This window comes from Mustela lutreola, chromosome 5 (genome assembly GCF_030435805.1).
Source record: "Mustela lutreola isolate mMusLut2 chromosome 5, mMusLut2.pri, whole genome shotgun sequence".
NCBI lineage: Eukaryota > Metazoa > Chordata > Mammalia > Carnivora > Mustelidae > Mustela > Mustela lutreola.
This window is the reverse complement of record NC_081294.1, coordinates 110,078,157-110,098,586: the sequence shown is the minus strand read 5'-3', so window position 1 is coordinate 110,098,586 and position 20,430 is coordinate 110,078,157. Positions and strand designations below refer to the sequence as shown.

At 36.8% G+C, this 20,430-nt stretch overlaps 1 protein-coding gene across 2 annotated transcripts in view; it reads left to right on the top strand.

Moving 5' to 3' along the window:
- EDIL3 (EGF like repeats and discoidin domains 3) overlaps positions 1-20,430 on the top strand; it is a 423,319-nt gene that overhangs the window by 310,806 nt on the left and 92,083 nt on the right. For both annotated transcript variants that reach the window (XM_059175418.1, XM_059175417.1), the window contains one exon: positions 2,049-2,233. In XM_059175418.1, coding sequence (XP_059031401.1) covers positions 2,049-2,233 — 185 coding nt within the window. The remainder of the gene's footprint in view (positions 1-2,048; positions 2,234-20,430) is intronic.

The window sequence follows — 20,430 nt, the reverse complement described above, 5'->3', positions numbered from 1 at the left end:
AAGACAGCCTTTTCAATAAATGGTGCTGGGAAAATTGGACAGCCACATGCAGAAAAATGAAATTGGACCATTTCCTTACACCACACACAAAAATAGACTCAAAATGGATGAAGGACCTCAATGTACGAAAGGAATCCATCAAAATCCTTGAGGAGAACACGGGCAGCAACCTCTTCGACCTCTGCCGCAGCAACATCTTCCTAGGAACAACGCAAAAGGCAAGGGAAGCAAGGGAAAAAATGAACTACTGGGATTTCATCAAGATCAAAAGCTTTTGCACAGCAAAGGAAACAGTTAACAAAATCAAAAGACAACTGACAGAATGGGAGAAGATATTTGCAAACGACATATCAGATAAAGGACTAGTGTCCAGAATCTATAAAGAACTTAGCAAACTCAACACCCAAAGAACAAATAATCCAATCAAGAAATGGGCAGAGGACATGAACAGACATTTCTGCAAAGAAGACATCCAGATGGCCAACAGACACATGAAAAAGTGCTCCATATCACTCGGCATCAGGGAAATACAAATCAAAACCACAATGAGATATCACCTCACACCAGTCAGAATGGCTAAAATCAACAAGTCAGGAAATGACAGATGCTGGCGAGGATGCGGAGAAAGGGGAACCCTCCTACACTGTTGGTGGGAATGCAAGCTGGTGCAGCCACTCTGGAAAACAGCATGGAGGTTCCTCAAAATGTTGAAAATAGAACTGCCCTATGACCCAGCAATTGCACTATTGGGTATTTACCCTAAAGATACAAATGTAGTGATCCAAAGGGACACATGCACCCGAATGTTTATAGCAGCAATGTCCACAATAGCCAAACTATGGAAAGAACCTAGATGTCCATCAACAGATGAATGGATCAAGAAGATGTGGTATATATACACAATGGAATACTATGCAGCCATCAAAAGAAATGAAATCTTGCCATTCGCAACAACATGGATGGAACTAGAGCGTATCATGCTTAGCGAAATAAGTCAAGCAGAGAAAGACAACTATCATATGATCTCCCTGATATGAGGAAGTGGTGATGCAACATGGAGGCTTAAGTGGGTAGAAGAATAAATGAAACAAGATGGGATTGGGAGGGAGACAAACCATAAGTGACTCTTAATCTCACAAAACAAACTGAGGGTTGCCGGGGGGAAGGGGTTGGGGAGAAGGGGGTGGGATTATGGACATTGGGGAGGGTATGTGATTTGGTGAGTGCTGTGAAGTGTGTAAACCTGGTGATTCACAGACCTGGGGATAAAAATATATGTATATAAAAAATATATGTTTATAAAAAATAAAAAATTAAAAAAAAAAAAAAAAAAAAAAAAAAAAAAGAAAGCTTGTACAATAAAGATTTTTGCTATAATTACCTCATTTTCTTCTATTATCTATTATTTTAAATTCTGTATTTGCACAGTGCCTGGCACATAGTATCCATCGAGTAAATATAAGCTTCCTCGATGTCTAGAGGAAGCCATGTTGGTGCTATAAGAATCAGCAGTAAGGATTAACAGATATTTCTCAGAAAACAAAATGCTGTCCAGTTTGAAATACACCATTGGAGCACTTTGTGAAAATGACTTTGTACTGAGGGAATTTTCATTTGCGATATTATGGAAACAAATAAAAGAAAACCAAGTATACTTTGTGAGAAAATGTTCTTTTTTAAAGACACAATGAAACTGTTGAAAACCAGGGAATAGTCATGAGGCTATCAGTAATGAGATAGGAGAGAGCATTTCAGCCTTGTTTTCATTTTGCAAAATCATCTATCACAGAAAAGTAGTTTGAATTGTCTGCCTTGTTTTCAATTTTTCCAAAATATATTCAGACAAAATAGCCTGAATTGGCTATCTTGTTTTTCGATTTTGTTCCAGATTTATTTCTGATTATAGCCTTTTTTGAATTTAGATGCTTTCTCTTTGGGGAAATGAATAGCATTAAGCTTCATCTTATTTTGCCTATCCAAAATGAACGTAGAAAACTTCCAGGGCAATAAATTATTTTTCTCATGGAGTCCTTCTCATTTTCTTCCAGGCTGCTCGGAGCCTCTCGGGATGAAGTCAGGACATATACAAGACTATCAGATCACTGCCTCGAGCATCTTCAGGACTCTCAACATGGACATGTTCACTTGGGAACCAAGGAAAGCTCGGCTGGACAAACAGGGCAAAGTGAATGCCTGGACCTCCGGCCACAATGACCAGTCACAATGGTTACAGGTAATATTTTCAAAAAGCCTTTCACCAATGCCTGCTCCTCTTCCTTAGTAGATTTCCTGTTGGCTAGGTGAATGTCAGAGTCCTTGCCTTCATTCTCATTTAAGTGTACCTTCCTTTCTCTTTGGCTTACCTAAAATTGGTAAAACAAAAATTCCTTAGGAAGCCATAGCTGTGTGCTGCATTTACTGTGATGTTAATTTATAGGTGCTTCTGTCAGACTGATGCCCTAGATTGTGCCAGATCACAATATATATAGGCCAGTTCAATCGATTATGAGAACATGTGCATCTTAACTCTCATCTGTTCTAATGCATCCTGTCGGTATTGGTTTGAAAGTGCCACCGCAGAATTCCAGACTGGCCTGAAATCATGCCATTGACCTGCAGATTGTTCCCACAGAATCATGACTCCCGACTTATGAGCTCTTTACCTGTGGTTGCTAAGCAATGGAGCAATTTGATTACATTCTCATAAGAGAGTTTGCCTATACAAGGAAAGCATAGCCACTGCAGTCTATTTATCATTTGCAAATGAAGTGCAGTTATAGTCAGTGCTTTATAAAAGAAATCTTCTTTTAATGCATTTATTGTGGAGTACTTTTAAGTATGCGCAAATTTGTTAATGTCTTCTGTGGCAAAGAAAAGTAAGACAGCTTAATTCCATAATGAGGTCATTTTATTTGAAAGATAGGAGTTTCATTATTGATTTTTATGCTGTATCCGTGAGTTTCAAAACTGTGGTAATTCATTACATTTCTGAAAATAACAAAACAATCATAATAGCAACAAATGTTACCCCTCATAGAACCTGATTTGCCACCTGAGTCTGTTCTAAGTCACCTGAAATGTCCAATAGAATCTTCTCAACAGAAATAGTCACTTTTCCCTTGACTTTCCCCTGACATTCTGTCTTGATCTCTATTGATCTGGAGCTTTATTGGGCTCTTTCATTAGCCCTTATGCATAAAGGATAATTCGTGTGTGTTTTTCCTTTTAATGTTTTATGAGCTTTTTGACAGAAGGGTGTATGTCTACACACACACACAAACATACACACACACATACACACTCACACTGCGTATTTCCTTTCTCACATGCCCTCTGCCACCTCCCTGATCTAGGCTACCACTCCCTCCCTCACCTGGGTTTTGCCAAAGCTTCCTGACCAGCTTTCCTAGTTCTGGTCTCACTCTCTAAAAATCCACTTCCTAAATTGTGAGCAGTTTGTGATTTTTTTTTTTCAAAAATGCAAATATGATTCTCTTACTCCCTTTCTAAAACCCTTCAATTGCTCCCTATCAGCCTCAGAATAAAGTGCAGATTTCTTAATATAGCTTCGAAGTTTTTGCCGGAGTTGGCCCCATTTCATCTCTTACCACACTCTTCTAAATTTGCTTCACTTTCTCAAACCAAATGTTCTCTCTTTCAATGCCTTTATAAATGTCCTCTTCCTAGAGGAAAAGAACAGAAAGAATACTTCTACCCTTAGTATCCCCTGCCTTGTGTGGCTGATGTCCTCAGCTGCGGTTTGAATGTATTTTCCTCTGGGAACCCTTTGCTGCTACTACCAGCTTCATCTTACCACAGGAAGATCTTACCACTACTTACAATAGTACTCAGCTCTCTCCTGAGTACTACTGTATCCTCGGTAATCCTCTCACTGTCCATTATCACACTGTATTGGAAATTGTGTTCTCAGATTTGACTGTTTGCTCCAGGAGGGATGAAACTACACTTGCCTCTTGTGACTTTCTCAGCTTGTTGTCCAATACCTAAATGAATAATACTTGTCGTAACACTTGACATGGTAGGCATTCAACGAATATTTATTGAATGAATGAATAAGTGGATAAATTGAAGAATTCAAAGTATAATTCAAGTTATCGATTTGGGCCTCAATGGCATATCATTCTGATCCTCAACTGGTAATATCCTCGAACTTTAAAATAATATTTGAAATAGAAATCTAAAATCTCATATTGGGGGCTCCTGGGAGGCTCAGTGGGTTAAGCACCCAACTCTTGGTTTCCACTCAGGTCATGATCTCATGAGTTGTGGGATAGAGCCTGTGTCAGACTCCCAGCTCATCAGGGAGTCTGCTTAGGATTCTCTTCCTCTGCCTCTTCCCCAGTTTGTGCATTCACGTGCGTTTTCTCTCTCTCTCTCAAATAAATAAATAAATATTAAGAAAATAAAGTAAAATCTCAGGGGTGCCTGGGTGGCTCAGTGGGTTGAGCCTCTACCCTCAGCTCAGGTCATGATCCCAGGGTTCTGGGATGGAGCCCCACATAAGGCTCTCTGCTCAGCAGGGAGCCTGCTTCCCTCTCTCTTTGCGTGCCTCTCTGCCTACTTGTAATTTCTGTCTGTCAAATAAATAAATTAAATCTTTAAAAAAAAAAAAAGAAAAGAAGGTAAAATCTCATGTTAATGATCTAGTCTTTATAACATAGGAATTAAAGTTTAATGATATGTAGACTTTATGAAGTTTTCAAGTTCTTAATTTGAAGAAATCATGGAAAATCTTTTTCCTACTGGTTAGACTTGCAATATTAAACTGATTCTTTGTTGCTGTATAACATTTTTTAATTGGAAATAGTCTAGTCATACTCCAGATTAACTGGATTTAGCTAATATTATTTGCCTGTCATAATGCCATGTAGAATAAGACAAAATATCTTATACCCCATAAGTAGCTCAGATAGGCTGGCTAGCAGACTCCAGAAATATCTACATGAAAGGATTGCCAATGGCAAATATACTTAGAAAGATAAAATAAAAACAAACATTTTTTTTACATGAATCAGTCTGTAATCTTTGATCCAAACCTCCATCCATCACATTTTTTTAAGATGACTTTTCAACTGTCTTCTTAAAGTCACTTGCATGCTGAAATTGATTCATTCTGTTGGTGACAGATTTTCTGTCAATTCAAGGACCAGTTCTTCCAGTATGTGTTTATTTTTTTGTTGTGTCAAAACATATTCAGAATCTCCAAGGCAAGGTAAATTGACATCTTTTCTTATATATTTTTTTTCTTTTTTGACCTCATGTAAGAATTGCTCCAGAATTGTGACTATTTTTAGCATCTTCTCCTCAAGAGGATATAATCTGTTCAACTGTACATTGTTATGCTTGTTAGTATCTTTGTTGAAAATAAGATTAACATTTTTACAGATAATGTATAGGGTGATTTTTTAAAATTTTTTATTAACATATAATGTATTATTAGCCCCAGGGATACAGGTCTATGAATCACCAGGTTTATAAATGTCACAGCACTCACCATAGCACATACCCTCCCCAATGCCGATAACCCCACCACCCTCTCCCTACCGCCATACCCCCGGCAACCCTCAGTTTGTTTTGTGAGATTCATGCAAACCTCTTATGGTATGTCTCCCTCCTGATCCCATCTTGTGTCATTTTTGCCTTCCCTATCCCCCAAACCCCCACTCTGCTTCTCAAATTCCTCATATCAGGGAGATCATATGATAATTGTCATTCTCTGATTGACTTATTTCACTAAGCATAATACCCTCTGGTTCCATCCACGTCATTGCAAATGGCAAGATTTCATTTCTTTTGATGGCTGCATAGTATTCCAGTGTGTCTGTGTGTGTATACAAACAAGAAATTATATATATATATATATATGTATATATATATATACATATTGGCAATATTAAACTGGTTCTTTGTTGCTGTATTACAGTTTTTAATTGGAAATAGTCTAGTCATACTCCAGATTAACTGGATTTAGCTAATATTATTTGTGAGTCATAATGCCATGTAGAATAAGACAAAATATCTTATATATGTATATATATATATATACACACACACACAAGAATATATGCCTTTGCTGTGTCCCACAGATTTTGAACAGTTGTGCTCTCATTATCATTTGTTTCCATGAATTTTTTCAATTCTTCTTTAATTTCCTGGTTGACCCATTCATTCTTTAGTAGGATGCTTTTTAGCCTCCAAGTCTTTGGGTTCTTTCCAAATTTCTTCTTGTGATTGAGTTCTAGCTTCAGAGCATTGTGGTCTGAAAATATGCAGGGAATGATCCCAATCTTTTGATACTAGTTGAGGCCTGATTTGTGACCCAGGATGTGATCTGTTCTGAGAATTTTCCATGTGCACTAGAGAAGAATGTGTATTCTGTTGCTTTAGGATGGAATGTTCTGAATATATCTGTGATGTCCATCTAATCCAGTGTGTCATTAAGGCCTTTATTTCCTTGTTGAAATTTTTGCTTGGGTGATATGTCCATTTCAATGAGGGGAGTTAAAGTCCCCTACTATTATTGTATTATTGTCAATGTGTTTCTTTGATTTTGTTATTAATTGGTTTATGTAGTTGGCTGCTCCCATGTTAGGGGCATAGATATTTAAAATTGTTAGATCTTCTTGTTTGACAGACCCTTTGAGTATGATATAGTGTCCTTCTTCATCTCTTATTATAGTCTTTGGCTTAAAATCTAATTTATCTGATACAAGGATTGCTACCCCAGCTTTCTTTTGATGTCCATTAGCATGGTAGATTGTTTTCCATCCCGTCATTTTATTTTATTTTTTTTAAAGATTTTATTTATTTATTTGAGAGACAGACAGTGAGAGAGAGCATGAGCGAGGAGAAGGTCAGAGAGAGAAGCAGACTCCCTGTGGAGCCGGGAGCCCGATGCGAGACTCAATCCCAGGACTCTGGGATCATGACCTGAGCCGAAGGCAGTTGTCCAACCAACTGAGCCACCCAGGCGTCCCTCCATCCCGTCATTTTAAATCTGAAGGTGTCTTTGGGTCCAAAATGGGTTTCTTGTAGACAGAGTATGGATGCGTTTTGGTTTTTTATCCATTCTGATACACTGTGTCTTTGACTAGGGCATTTAGCCCATTTACATTCAGGGTAACTATTGAGAGATATTAATTTAGTGCCATCGTATTGCCTGTAAGGTGACTATTACTGTATACTGTCTCTGTTCCTTTCTAGTCTACTACTTTTAGGCTCTCTCTTTGCTTAGAGGACCCCTTGCAGTATTTCCTGTAGGGCTGGTTTGGTGTTTACAAATACTTTTAGTTTTTGTTCGTCCTGGAAGCTTTTTATCTCTCCTTCTATTTTCAATGATAGCCTAGCTGGATATAGTATTCTTGGCTGCATGTTTTTCTCATTTAGAGCTCTGAATATATCATGCCAGTTCTTTCTGGCCTGCCAGGTCTCTGTGGATAAGTCTGCCGCCAATCTAATATTTTTACCATTGTATGTTACCGACTTCTTGTCCTGGGCTGCTTTCAGGATTTTCTCTTTGTCACTAAGACTTTTAAGTTTTACTATTAGATGACGGGGTGTTGACCTATTCTTATTGTTTTTGAGGGGGTTCTCTGTGCCTCCTGGATTTTGATGCTTGTTCCCTTTGCCATATTGGGGAAATTCTGTGCAATAATTTGCTCCTATATACCTTCTGCCCCTCCCCTTTCTTCTTCTTCTGGAATCCCAATTATTCTAATATTGTTTCATCTTATAGTATCACTCATCTCTCGAATTCTTCCCTTGTGGTCCAGTAGTTTTGTTTGTCTCTCTTTTGCTCAGCTTCCTTATTCTCTGTCATTTGGTCTTCTATATCACTAATTCTTTCTTCTGCCTCAATTATCTTAGCAGTAAGAGCCTCCATTTTTTATTGCACCTCATTAATAGCTTTTTAAAAATTTTAGCTTTTAGTTCCTTTATTTCTTCAGAAAGGGCTTTTATTTCTCCAGACAGTGTTTCTCTAATATCTTCCATGCCTTTTTTGAGCCCAGGTAGCACCTTGAGAATCATCATTCTGAACTCTAGATCTACTATATTACCAATGTCTGTATTGATTAGGTCCCAAGTCTTTGGTACTGCCTCTTATTCTTTTTTCTGGTGTGATTTTTTCCTCCTTATCATTTTATCCAGATAAGAATATATGAACGAGAGAATAAAATACTATGAAGGTGGCAAAGACTCCAGAAAAATGTACGCTAACCAAATCAGAAGAGACACCAAATCAGGGGAGAAAAAAGGGGGTAAAAAGAAGTTTAAAAATATTTTTTTTAATTAAAATATATGTGTATATATACACACACACACATATTGGACTGGTGAATAGAACAGAACCACCTACTTGATTTTGGGTGTATTTTAGTCTCTTGGAAGAAACTAACTCCCAAAATTTTAAAGAAAGAAAAACTTATATCTATACAAAAATAAAGGTAAACTGAAGAAGGGAAGGAATATGACTCTAAAGATGAAAACTTTTTTAAAATTCTAAAAAAGGAATTGATAAGTTGGTTGGGAAAAGAAAGAAAAAGAAACTGGAGAGAATTTGCTCAGGCTGGAGACTGGAACAAAGTCCTGTGCTAGATTTAGGGTATATTTTGATCTATTAGAAGAAGTTGTATCCCAAAATTTTTTAGAAGAAAAACCCTATATGTATACAAAAAATAAAGTTAGATACAATGAAGGATAAAATATGACTATAATAATGAAGTTTTTAAAAGCTTTTTTTAGAAAGGTATTAAGATAAACTAGTTAAAAGAAGAGGAAAAGTTTTTAAAAATTAGAATAAGAAGAACTTTTTTTAAAATAAAATTTAAAAAATGTAATTAACTTTGCAAGATTAAAGAATCATGAGGAGAAAGCCATGAATTCCATGCTTTGCTTTCCCCTTCTCTGGAATTCCGCTGTTTTTGATCAGTGAGTTTGGTCTTGGCTGGATGTTCTTTCTGTTCTTCTAGGGGAGGGACCTGTTGTAGTGATTCTCAGATGTCTTTGCCCAAGGTGGAATTGTGCCATCCTTGCCAGGGACCAGCCTAAATAATCTGCTTGAGTTTGCTCTCAGGAGCTTTTGTTCCCTTAACGCTTTCTGTAGAGCTCTGGAGGACAGGAATGATAATGGCGGCCTCCCAATCTCTGGCCAAGAGGAACCAAGAGCTCGGGGCCCCTCTCCTCAGTGTGCTCTCAGAGAAAAGCGCTCAATCACTCCCATCTTTCTGGTCTCCGGCCACACTCCAAGCTCACCCGGCCTGTGACTGAGCATTTCTGTCTCTGACATATAGCCCCATTTGGAATCTCCAAACCCACCAGATTCTTGCTGCTCTGCTCTGCCGGTGGCTCTCCCTGGATCTGCTACTTGTGGGGTCCTTGCTCAAGGAGCAGAGACCTGTTTGTGCCATGGATCACAGTTAAGGTAATATGAGAGCTCACTCCTTGATTCCATCTCTGTAGCTGGCTTTCCCCTTCTGATACCTGTGAGCTCTGCTACACTCAGATAACCCCGATCCTTCTGTGACCCCGCAGGATCGAGACCACACTGTCCCCACCAGGGCTCCACCCCCACTTAGCCTCTGGAGTGATGTCTCTCAGTAAAGCAGACTTTTAAAAGTTTGAATATGTGCTCTGTTGCTCCACTGCTTGCTGGGAGCTGCCACCCCACCCCCCAACAGTCTATCTTCCTGTCGTTTAGATTCACTTCTCCTCACATCCTACGTTTCAGAAAGTGGTCAATTTACTGTTTCTAGAATTGCTGCTCCTCTTCTCTTCGATCTCCTATTGGTTTTGTGGGTGTTCAAAATGGTTTGATAACTATCTATCTGAACTCCTGCAACCTGATGTCATCTCAGTCTGCTACACACCTCTGCCATCTTCTAGGGTGATTTTGTTTTTGAATTACTGATACAAAGTCAGTTTTTATCCTTGTTTGAGACTTCTGAATTTGTAAGTTTTAGTTGTGTTTTTAGTAAGATGCATCAGTTCTGAGAAATAGCCCTTCAGAAGAAAAAACATATCTTTCATTTAAAATTCCCTTCCTTCATTACCAATCTCCTGCTAATTGATTTTTAAGAAATTTCTTATATACATCAACTATACATATAATCTTCTAATGATGAGAGTTTTATTTAAGTTTAGTAGGTTTTGCCAAAACGTATTTGGATAACATATGACACTACAGTTACTCTAAAAGAAACCCCCAAAAGCCCTTTGGCCCAGTCATTATGTATTTTAAGGAACTCTTTAAGATATTCTTTTAAGGAATTCTTATGTATTCAAATACCACTTTAACATCTGATTCTTGTAATTACTCTAAGTTTTCTTTCAGTCTCTTCTATAATATGGTACAAATCCCAGCTGCTTCTCCAGCAAATGTTCTTGTGTTATTTTTTGGAAGTGATCTTACCTAACTAATTAACATCCTTGAGCTACTGTTAATCATGAAATCATTATGCTATTCCTGCAGAAACATGGCAAAAATGTGTTAAGTCCACAGGCAGTCCTAAATGAGAACCATTTCTCAGACCTCTGGAAAAATGTTGTTCCATCACTTTGATGTGTTTGATGTTCTTTAAAACTTTGAACAAGAAGCCCTACCAGTGTGTTTTCCAAAAGCCTCTGAAGGTTAAATTGCAGTTTCTGCCTTTCAAAAAATCTTTCCTAAATTGAAACCTCATAAGCCAATCATTCCTGACTCATAGTTGGATGTTCCTAACACATGGTTGGATTAGATTTTAATCCTTGTTTTAAAAATAAAATGACATTTAACTCACTGAGATGCTTTAGGATCAGATAATAATAATCTGTGGTTAGTTTCCAAACAAAGGACCCATAAGTTTTGTCATATTTTAAGGTGAAATAAGTCAGACAAATGACAGAACCAAGGAAGCACATAGTAGGTTTCCAGCAATGGATAGTTCCCTCTTTTTTTTTTCTTTCTGGTGATTTCTATAATCTCAGGAGAGCATAATCTGATGTCACAATTCATAACTAAGAATGAAGATACGTATACATATTATTTCCTTTATCTAAAAGGGATTTTCCAATAAAACGAAATGTAAAGTAATATGCTACCAGCTCAGTTGCAACCTGTGAGCAGTGTTGCTAAATTACATAAATTTGCATTAGCAAACAAAAAAAATCCAAATTTTTTATCTAGGTAGTGACAGATTTTTCAGATCTTTACCTGTGAGTAGTAATAATAATATTAATAGCATAAAATGCACATTATGCCATTTGGCAGTGTTCTCTACTGAAATCGTATCCTTACTAGAATTTTTATGTGTTTTTATGACCATTTTCAGTGGCTTATCAACAGATTGAGCAAATTTATGGTCAGATCTTCTTATTTATGCTTAGATAATACAAACTACTTAAAATGCAGCATGGAATTGAGATGTTTAATGACATTCTAACAGGGGTAGGAGTATTACTGATGATAGTCTTATAAATTGTGAAGAAATATTTTGGTCTAGTAGATGCAGCTGTACAAGGAGCACTCTTAAGAATTAACTTGGATTGATAAAAATATTTTTTAAAATAAGAAATTATAAATTCTCTTATAGTGAATATATCATGCATGAATTCATTGCCTTATTGGTGGTGATTATAGAACATGGATAAGTCACCATCCATAAGTTTGGTTAAAAGTTCTTCGGATTTCATGAAGGGTAGCATAATATAAATGACTAACAGGAAGGAAAATGTCACCTAGGAAATGACCTTTTGGTCTATTTCATGAGACGTTTGCTAATTTAAGGTAGTCTGCATAGTATTTCAACAAAATTAGTAGAATTAGTAGAGTTGTTAGGCTGCACACTTTAGTGTTGACCTTTGTCAAAATTGCAAATAACCCTACACAGCTTCATTTCAATACTAATTCTGTGGAAATGTGTAAGAAAGCAGTTGAATTTAAGTTTTCAAATTAAATAAACCTTTTTCAATCCAGTCTGTTTCGGAGTTTTAAAAGGCGGTATTCTAGCCATAAAATTCATAACTTCTATAAAGCCATTAATTTCTCTTGCCCTTTGGACAATTTATTTACAGAGAAACTGAAGGAAAGATTTTCAAGGATCAAGGAATCTCTAGGCCCCTGGAAGACATTTGGCAATATGAAGAAATACTGTTTTCCATTTCACTATTCCAAAATCTCACATACAGTAACCAATAAGCCCACATGAAAGAGATCAAGTAATGAAACAATTTATGTACAATTGTGAAAGAGCTTCCATCTTTCATAATGTTAGTATATTTCAGGGTTTATTAAATGAGTCAAAGATTTCTGTACTTTGCATAGACTATAAATTATCTTTCAACTTTTTGTAAGCTCGCAATTATCAAAAGTAATCTCTACCATCCAATTAGAAAAAAATTTTTAATGAGCAAAAAAATTGCGTTAAGGTATTTATATAGCAAGTACTTCGAAGGCAAAGGGAAGTTCAGCCAGAATCAATCTAGTACACTGAGAGCATAGTTTAAAGTCCAAAAATCTGATTTTTAGGGCTGACAGATCACATCAGTATTCTAAAATTCAGTTTTTTCTCTTGTTCATCTAAAATGTGGATATTGTAGAGGTGCTTGGCTGGCTTAGTCCGTAGAACATGCAGCTCTTTATCTCAGGGCTGTTGGTTCAAGCCCCATGTTGGGTGTAAAGATTACTTTAAAATAAAATAAAATAAATCGTGGATATTATAGAAAAGATAACCATCCAGGCAATCCTCCCTTTTAAAAACTCTCAGAGAGCTATAGATTCTAGTATCTTACGTTATGACTCTGTCCAAAGTAATTAGAAAATGATCCAGGACCACCAGCTAATTTCTGATGAAGTTAACAAACAGACATCATATGATTTACTTAGTTTGTAGATATAACCATCTAACCTTAAAATGACCCATTAAAAAATTAACTTACAGGGGTGCCTGGGTGGCTCAGTTGGTTGAGCGTCTGCCTTCAGGTCGAGTCATGATCTCAGGGTCCTGGGATCAAGGACCACATGAAGCTCCCTCCTCAGCAGGGAGTCAGCTTCTCCCTCACCCTCTCCCTCTGTGCTCTCTCTCTTTCTCTCAGATTAAAAAATAATAACTTATATATCATGCAGAGTTTATCTACTTAATACTTAAAATTTTCCCCATACCTTTCCATCTGTTCTACCTTTAGGCCATTTCTATGGGTTGGTATCTATCTCTCTATAAACAGCTTTAAAAAAATAAGGATCCCCTAAGACAAAGCAATGAGACATATTAAGCCGGTATGAAGCACTAATAAACTAGCACTGACCTACAGCAAGATATGCAAAATGTACAAAACAGTAGCTGCTAAAGTGTACATTTGATTAAGTTCAGGGTGCAGTTTTGGAAACAAGCTTCGATGGTACATAGAAATTAGAGGGAGGCTTTGTGGTTCACAGGTTATTTTAAGTGGCTTCATAATGTAAAATTTTGCATAGAAATTTTTAAGACACCTACTATTGCAAAACACAATGCCAGGTGCAAGGAACCGAAAGATATGTTTGGCACTGTATCTGCCTGCATATATGATTACCAACGCCCTAATTGTCATGATTCAACAGTCCAGAAGCAATAAACAGAAATGGGGGGAATTGGATGCTTCAGCTCAGAAGAAGTATTTGAGACCATTGAAAAGCTGAACAACAGAACTTATAAGAATGGTGTGCACAGCATGCCCATTTGTGTTTTTATGATAACAAGAATTAAAGGACCTCTGATTCCTTTGTGTGCGAATGAATTTTAATTTGTAACATATTTGTTACCTTTGATTAACGAGATCCAGTTTTAAGAATAGTAACTGTTTTCCTCTAAATAGATGAGCTGGAGATTTGCCAGTGAGTGAAATTTAGAACCTGGGAATACTGATTCAAATAAGACAAGCATTTGTGAAGACTTCCAAGTAAAATGAGAATCTCCTCTAATCAGTGATATTGTTGTGCCTTTAAAGGAACTCTCTCAGTGACTAAGTTATTTCTGTTTTGTCATGAGGCCACAGGGAGTCTGAGAGGCTTGCTAAAAATTTGCAGGGCTAGCCAGCAATAGATGGGGAACTTGAAACGTACCAAGAAGCTCTTGTGCCGATTTTTACCACAATATTTTATAGACTGTTCAGTGAGTGAGGTGACTCCCTTTCCCAGGGCATATTTGTTGGATTAGGAAGCCCTTTCAGAGCCCAGTGCATAGCCATGACCACTTACCTTGTCTTGAGGGAGAGTTTCTGATATCTCTGTGCATCTAGCTTGCCCTTTAAATTTGTGGCTCCACAGTGTAAAAATTTTATTTAGTGTCACTGACCACTGAATATGCGTGCGTGCCTGCGCACACGCACACACACAGAGGACACATACACACACACACACAGAGGCACACATTAAATATTGTAAAAATGTGATCCGTATTTGTCTGGTTTAAGATAAAGCTAGTATGAAATAGGACAGAAATTCTAACTTTTCCCGCAACTTAAAGACATCTCTATGTGCACACCCTACCTTTTAGAGAATGCTACTATAGTCAAGACTCTCAGTCACAGTTCAGTTCACCTGGTCCAGTTACTTTGGTTTATCCTAAAGACCTTTATAATTTTTTTTTCAAAGCCATTGGTGCTATGATGGGTGGTTCATCCAATTTTCATTTACATTCATGATTAAGATGTCTCCCATTTTTGAAGTATTTATTTGCTAACTGATGTCAACCTAACAAATTCATTTGTAGCAAATATCACATTCATTTTTCTCTTTCACTATTAAACTCACATGTCTGTGGGGAGAACATTCCTCCGTGAAGTGACTTTTAAATCTCTAATGTCTTTGTTTCATGCTGCTATTAGAGTTCACTGGCAGAGCTTGTCTCCTGGGAAGTATAGGTCCACCTAACCATGCCTGTTTCTGCATTGACCTCTGGTTAGAATCTTCTCTGAGATTTTTAAGATGTGCATAAGGACATATCTACCTATTGCTTCCAATTTATTACATTCTGAAAGTAGTATGTGTTTCAGAGAAAAATAGATATGTTTCTTGGCTAGCAAAGATTGTGGTCTTAGTATCAAGGCCTACTAAAGTTTCAACTTGATGACTGACCCCTTAGGCCCCTTGCCCAAGGTCTGTCAAGATGACTGGATGCTGTTCCCTCACTTTGACCTGCCCTCTACTTCTCTCGAGTCCTGGTGTGTCTGATACTTGTCCTTTCACCTAAGCCTCCCGTGTCCTTATTTGGTTTACCTAACTCTGGGCCTTGTTTCCAGCTCTGCCCTCTCACAACTGATCGCCTGTTTATGATCTACTTTCATCCCTATGGAGTTTCAGCCCAGCCTGGCTCTCACAGGGTCACCAAGTGCTCCCTTGACTACTGGCTTATCAGGGTTCAGCTTGTAGCCCCAACTCACTTCAGTCTTAGCTCTCTTGATTCCTGGTTCTGACAGTGACACTCAAAGTTTTTATTTCTCCAAGTACTCCTTTTCTTCAGACAGTTCTCCTACCAGAATTCAGTCCTCCTGACTACATACTTAGAGTTTCCAAAAGGTCCTCTCTTCCACAGTGTGATTATGAGTTGATAAAATTAAGACAACATACATCACTCTTTAATCCTAAACATGCAGTATTCTAAAACAAATTAAGTTCCTTTGTCCCCAAAGGATAACTTTTATGAGCATTTCCCAAAATGTACTCTGCAAGAACTGCTTCCATAGGTTCTTTAAAAAAAGATTCTGTACCGAAATATATTTAGTAAAGCCTATATGGTCTTCTCTGTTCTTAGTGGTCCACATTAATCTTAGCATAGGATCCTTAAGAATCCAGTAGGAAAGAGCTTTGTTTTATTTGGAAATATTCAAACGTACTTGATCACAGAGTGCTTTTTAAAAATAACTGCCTTAACATCTCCAGGAACTGCTGTAGGATAATCCATACCAATTAAATTGTTTTTACTGCAGTATTTTGTTGTTTTCAAAGGGCTTTTCTAATAATTTTCACTGAATCCTTATAATAGTCTGAGTGTATGCAATTATTTGTATAAAGTACTCTATCTCAAGACATGACGAAACAATTTTTAGAGGTTATATGGCTTAATCCTATAAATGTGAGAACTTGACCCAAAATTCCAGTCTCTCTATTTTCCATTGAGAGCCATTTTTCATTTGGCATCATGCAGCATGAAGCCTAACCTTAGCAGCCTTTTTCTCGAGACTTTTTTCAGGATAGTCAAATATATGCAAAATATGTGTATTTGGAAGTAGGGTTTTCCAATTCACTGCATTCTTCTATTTTTGTGAAAGACCTACTTAATATCACAGCAATGTCATCAATCCCATGTCCATATCTGTACAAGCCAAGCATTTAAAATTTCCTAAGTGGATTCAAAGCGTTATTTTCACTTCCGCTTCAGAAAGAATGTTTCCCATAAGCTAAAGTGAGCCTAGATGCACCCGGAGAATAGTGGACCCATGCCGTGAATAAAATGGGCTCTGTACCTTGGCCAGTCCAAGCAAAGAAAGTATTTTGCTTGTTATGAAACATCTCCTGTGACCTGAAAAGCTTAGCTGGAGAAGTTTATAATAGTACACAAATACTTGACACTCAAGTGGTAAAAGATTTTTCTCTCATGTGTTGAAAAGTACATTTGATAATTTCTTTAAAACTCTATTTTTCCCTTCACTTAAAGTGACAGGGGACCATCACTGAAACTTACTTTTAAATATATAATCTGTGAAGTTCATCCTCCTGCAAATGTTCATACACTTCTTGGCTTTGCCTTCTCTGTTCACGGTGTAAAGTTCTCTCTTCTCATTGCAATGAGAGAGGCTTTTGTAGCTGATGTGCATTAAATTTCAAAGTATAGTTCCTATTAGGTTAGTCACTGTTTACAGTGAAATGGGACGCTAAACATAAGCAATAGACATTTTGTAGCATTCCCTGCTGTTGAACAATGGGAACTTGAACTATGAAAGCACCGTTGTTTAACAAATACATTCCTTGCAAAATTTCCTCATTTAAGAAGTCAGACTATAGTCTCTTTGAATAATAAAATTTCTGTTGTTCCATAAATCTGCTCTTCTACATGGCCAGTGACTTTTTTTCCTTTTTGTTTTTTTTAAGATTTTATTTATTTATTTATTTGACAGAGATCACAAGGAGGCAGAGAGGCAGGTAGAGAGAGAATAAGAAGCAGGCTCCCCACTGAGCAGAGATGTGGGGCTTGATCCCAGGACTCTGGGATCATGACCTGAGCTGAAGGCAGAGGCTTTAACCCACTGAGCCACCCAGGCGCCCCTGGTCAGTGACTTTTGATAGAGAAAAATTTAAGAAACAGGTGTGTGTGTGCATATATATTCAACAGAATAGGTTCATTTGCCCATTTGTACTATTTTCTTTATGCTGCTAAAAACAGATAAAAAGCATTTTATCTAAGATTATCCAATATAAGAAAGGAAAAAACAAGAGGTATTTACCTGTAAGCATTATTAATTAGTATCTATGATACTAGCATTATTAATTAGTATCTATGATACCTTGTTCTGTTGTTTTAAAATAAAAAGTAGAATAGAAATTTTATGCATTCAAAATTATATTAATTATAATTGTGGAATTATATAAGATTATTATTACCATTTTGTATGCAACATAATTAACAAAACCAAATATGGTTAAGTGGGCTTAGAGTAAATGAGTAAAATACAAGCAAGGGTAATTGAATAACTACTCTTCCAGTTAAGCTCCATGTCACCTTTCTCCCCTGTCCTACCACCTATTTGAGGTTCAGCCTTTGTTTCTTTCATGAGAGGCCCTGTAGTTTTAATCACCAAAGCTATGGGATTTGATGGCTCTTCATGAGTACCACAGGACCTATCTGTTCTGTTAGGCATATGCCTGATGATGTAGATGGAGGTATATAGACACGATAACATATCTAAGAGCCCTGTAGACTGTAACACTGTGTGTGTGTGTAGGGGTGTGTGTGTGTGTGTGTGTAGTGTGTTTCTACATCTGCCTCAAAGCTCTGTAATGGGAAATGGGAAAATTCTAAAAATAAAGCAGCTTTATATCTTGAAATGAGAGAAGGCATACCACCAGCTGCTTGTACCTTCTTGCAGGTTGGAATCAGAGTCATTTTCTCAAAGTGTAGTTTGGAGACTTCCTGCATTAGAATCAGCTGGCATGGGCTGGCTGAAAATGCAGATTCCCACATTCCTTCTACAGAGCTTCTGATGTTATTAATCTCTAGTAAGCATAGAAAATGTGCATTTTGGAGTATATATTTTGGGATTCTTGAACAAGATGAAGTTTGAGAGAAAAGGAATTGGCAATTTATGGCATGATTGACAAACCTTTTCATTTAGAGACAACTGTTTTAATGGAACTTGCTTAGGCATATTGAAAATTATTTGAATATGAATCTAATTGCGGTTTAGGAGTAGACTATCAGGACACATCAAATTAAATAAATGTCATAGTCCCAGTATGCAGAATTCAAAAAAAAAAAAAAAAATCAGGCTTACATTGATCTCACTTTATTAAATAAGTGAATCCACCAACAAATCTTTAGCTTCTCCTAACTCTATGGGAGATAAGGTAGAAGACACACACATAGAGCCATATCTAAAATCCAAAACAGGGGGTCTGTAATGGATTCTGTATCTCCAGTATTCTCTGGCTGTGAACCATATATATATATGTATGTATAGCATTAAAACTCTAGGATATGGAATTATGGAGTTTAAATAATTGAGGGCTTTTGATAATTAGTCCTTTGATATTCCTAATAATGACCCCGAGACACAAGCAATTTCTGAAGTGTCATTCGCAGAGGGTAAAATGTGTTCAGCAAAGATGGAGTATTTGTTTTTGTCTCATGAAAAGGCCTTATTTAAAGTAGAAGCTTAATGCCTGTTGGAAGTCTATTGAATAATATTTTCAAAAAAATTGTCAATGTGTATGTAGTTTGTAGAGTAATTTTAAGCTAATTGATATATTTGATAAGAAACAGTGGTTTCATAACTTTTAGAATGATAGACCTTATAGAGCAAAACTGCCTGGGTTCAAACTCCTTCTCTGTCACTAACTAGTATGTGATGATAACTCCCCCTGTTAGGGTCGCAGTAATCTCACTTTCTAAACAGAAATAATAGTGTCATTTTGTAGGATTGCATTAACATAAGTGAAGTGTTCATAATAATTAAATAATTATTATAAAATGTTATTTACGATTATTTTATTAATCAGAATAATTCAGTATCCAATGAAACAGTATATGTTTTGTTTTAACTCATTAAATAAAAATACTCAATGCTTAGTTAAGAATTTCAGGCAAATGATGAATAAAATAGCTTTTTAGTATAAAAATGTTGCATATATTACAGTGCACGTACTTATATACACACATAACATTGTTTATCTGAACTTCAAATTTAACTAGACATCTTGTATTTTTGTTGTTGTTGTTGTTGTTGTTTTGCTAATCCAGCAACCCTGGTTTTATTCCATCTCGTTTGATTTTTTTACCCTGGCACATCTTCTTGAACTAAGTTATGATGCTGATACAGTGATGATTTAGTCAATAAATAATGGTTTTAGAAGATTGTTTATCTGTAATTGTTTTTGCAATGCACTTATGTTCTAGATGAATAGATATTGCAGAGCCAATAGTTTATTAACTCCCACATAAATATGCTTAAATTGACCTCCATTTCAATATTATTAATCCCTATTTTGTTCTGGGGGGGAATACCTATATTCTGGCTCTTCTGTGCTTCATGGATTTCTAAGGTTAAGATGAACCCTTTGGGATCCAAACAAAAAGTGAGGTGATACACTCTGGAAGTCGACCTCTCACAATGTATAGGAACCCCGCATACTATTCTCCATCATAGGAATTGACAAGTTGCCAGGAATGCCCCTGAGTGAGTTAAATGACATTTGGGATAGTGTGTCTACAATTTGTCAAAATTGCCACTAGATGGCATTTAAGATCCTCAAAGCTTTTTGGCTCTGGGAATTCCAAATATAAAAAGATAAGAGTTTTTATAACCTAAACTCAACTCTTGATCCCCTTACCTACTGGCTGTGTGAAAATAAGAATAGTGTTTCCCCCTAAGCATTCACTTCTTCACCTGGGAAATGTAGTAAATGCCCACCCCACAGAGCTGTTGAAAGATTGAATGCAATCGCATGTATGAAACATCCTGCAAGGGGCCTAGAATGGGATAAGTGCCTCATGGGAGCAGTCTTTCTGCCTCTTCCTCAGCATTTTAAAACAGAAACTTGAGAGATTAGTAGTACTGGAGCTAATTTTGTTCCAAATCCTGTGGCTGTGCTATATTTAATCAAAAGGCAAAAATAAAGGAGGAAATAGTCTACTTTGAGTCCCTTGCTTTGATTCAGAGTTTTTCATGTATTCTAAAAGTTGCCTA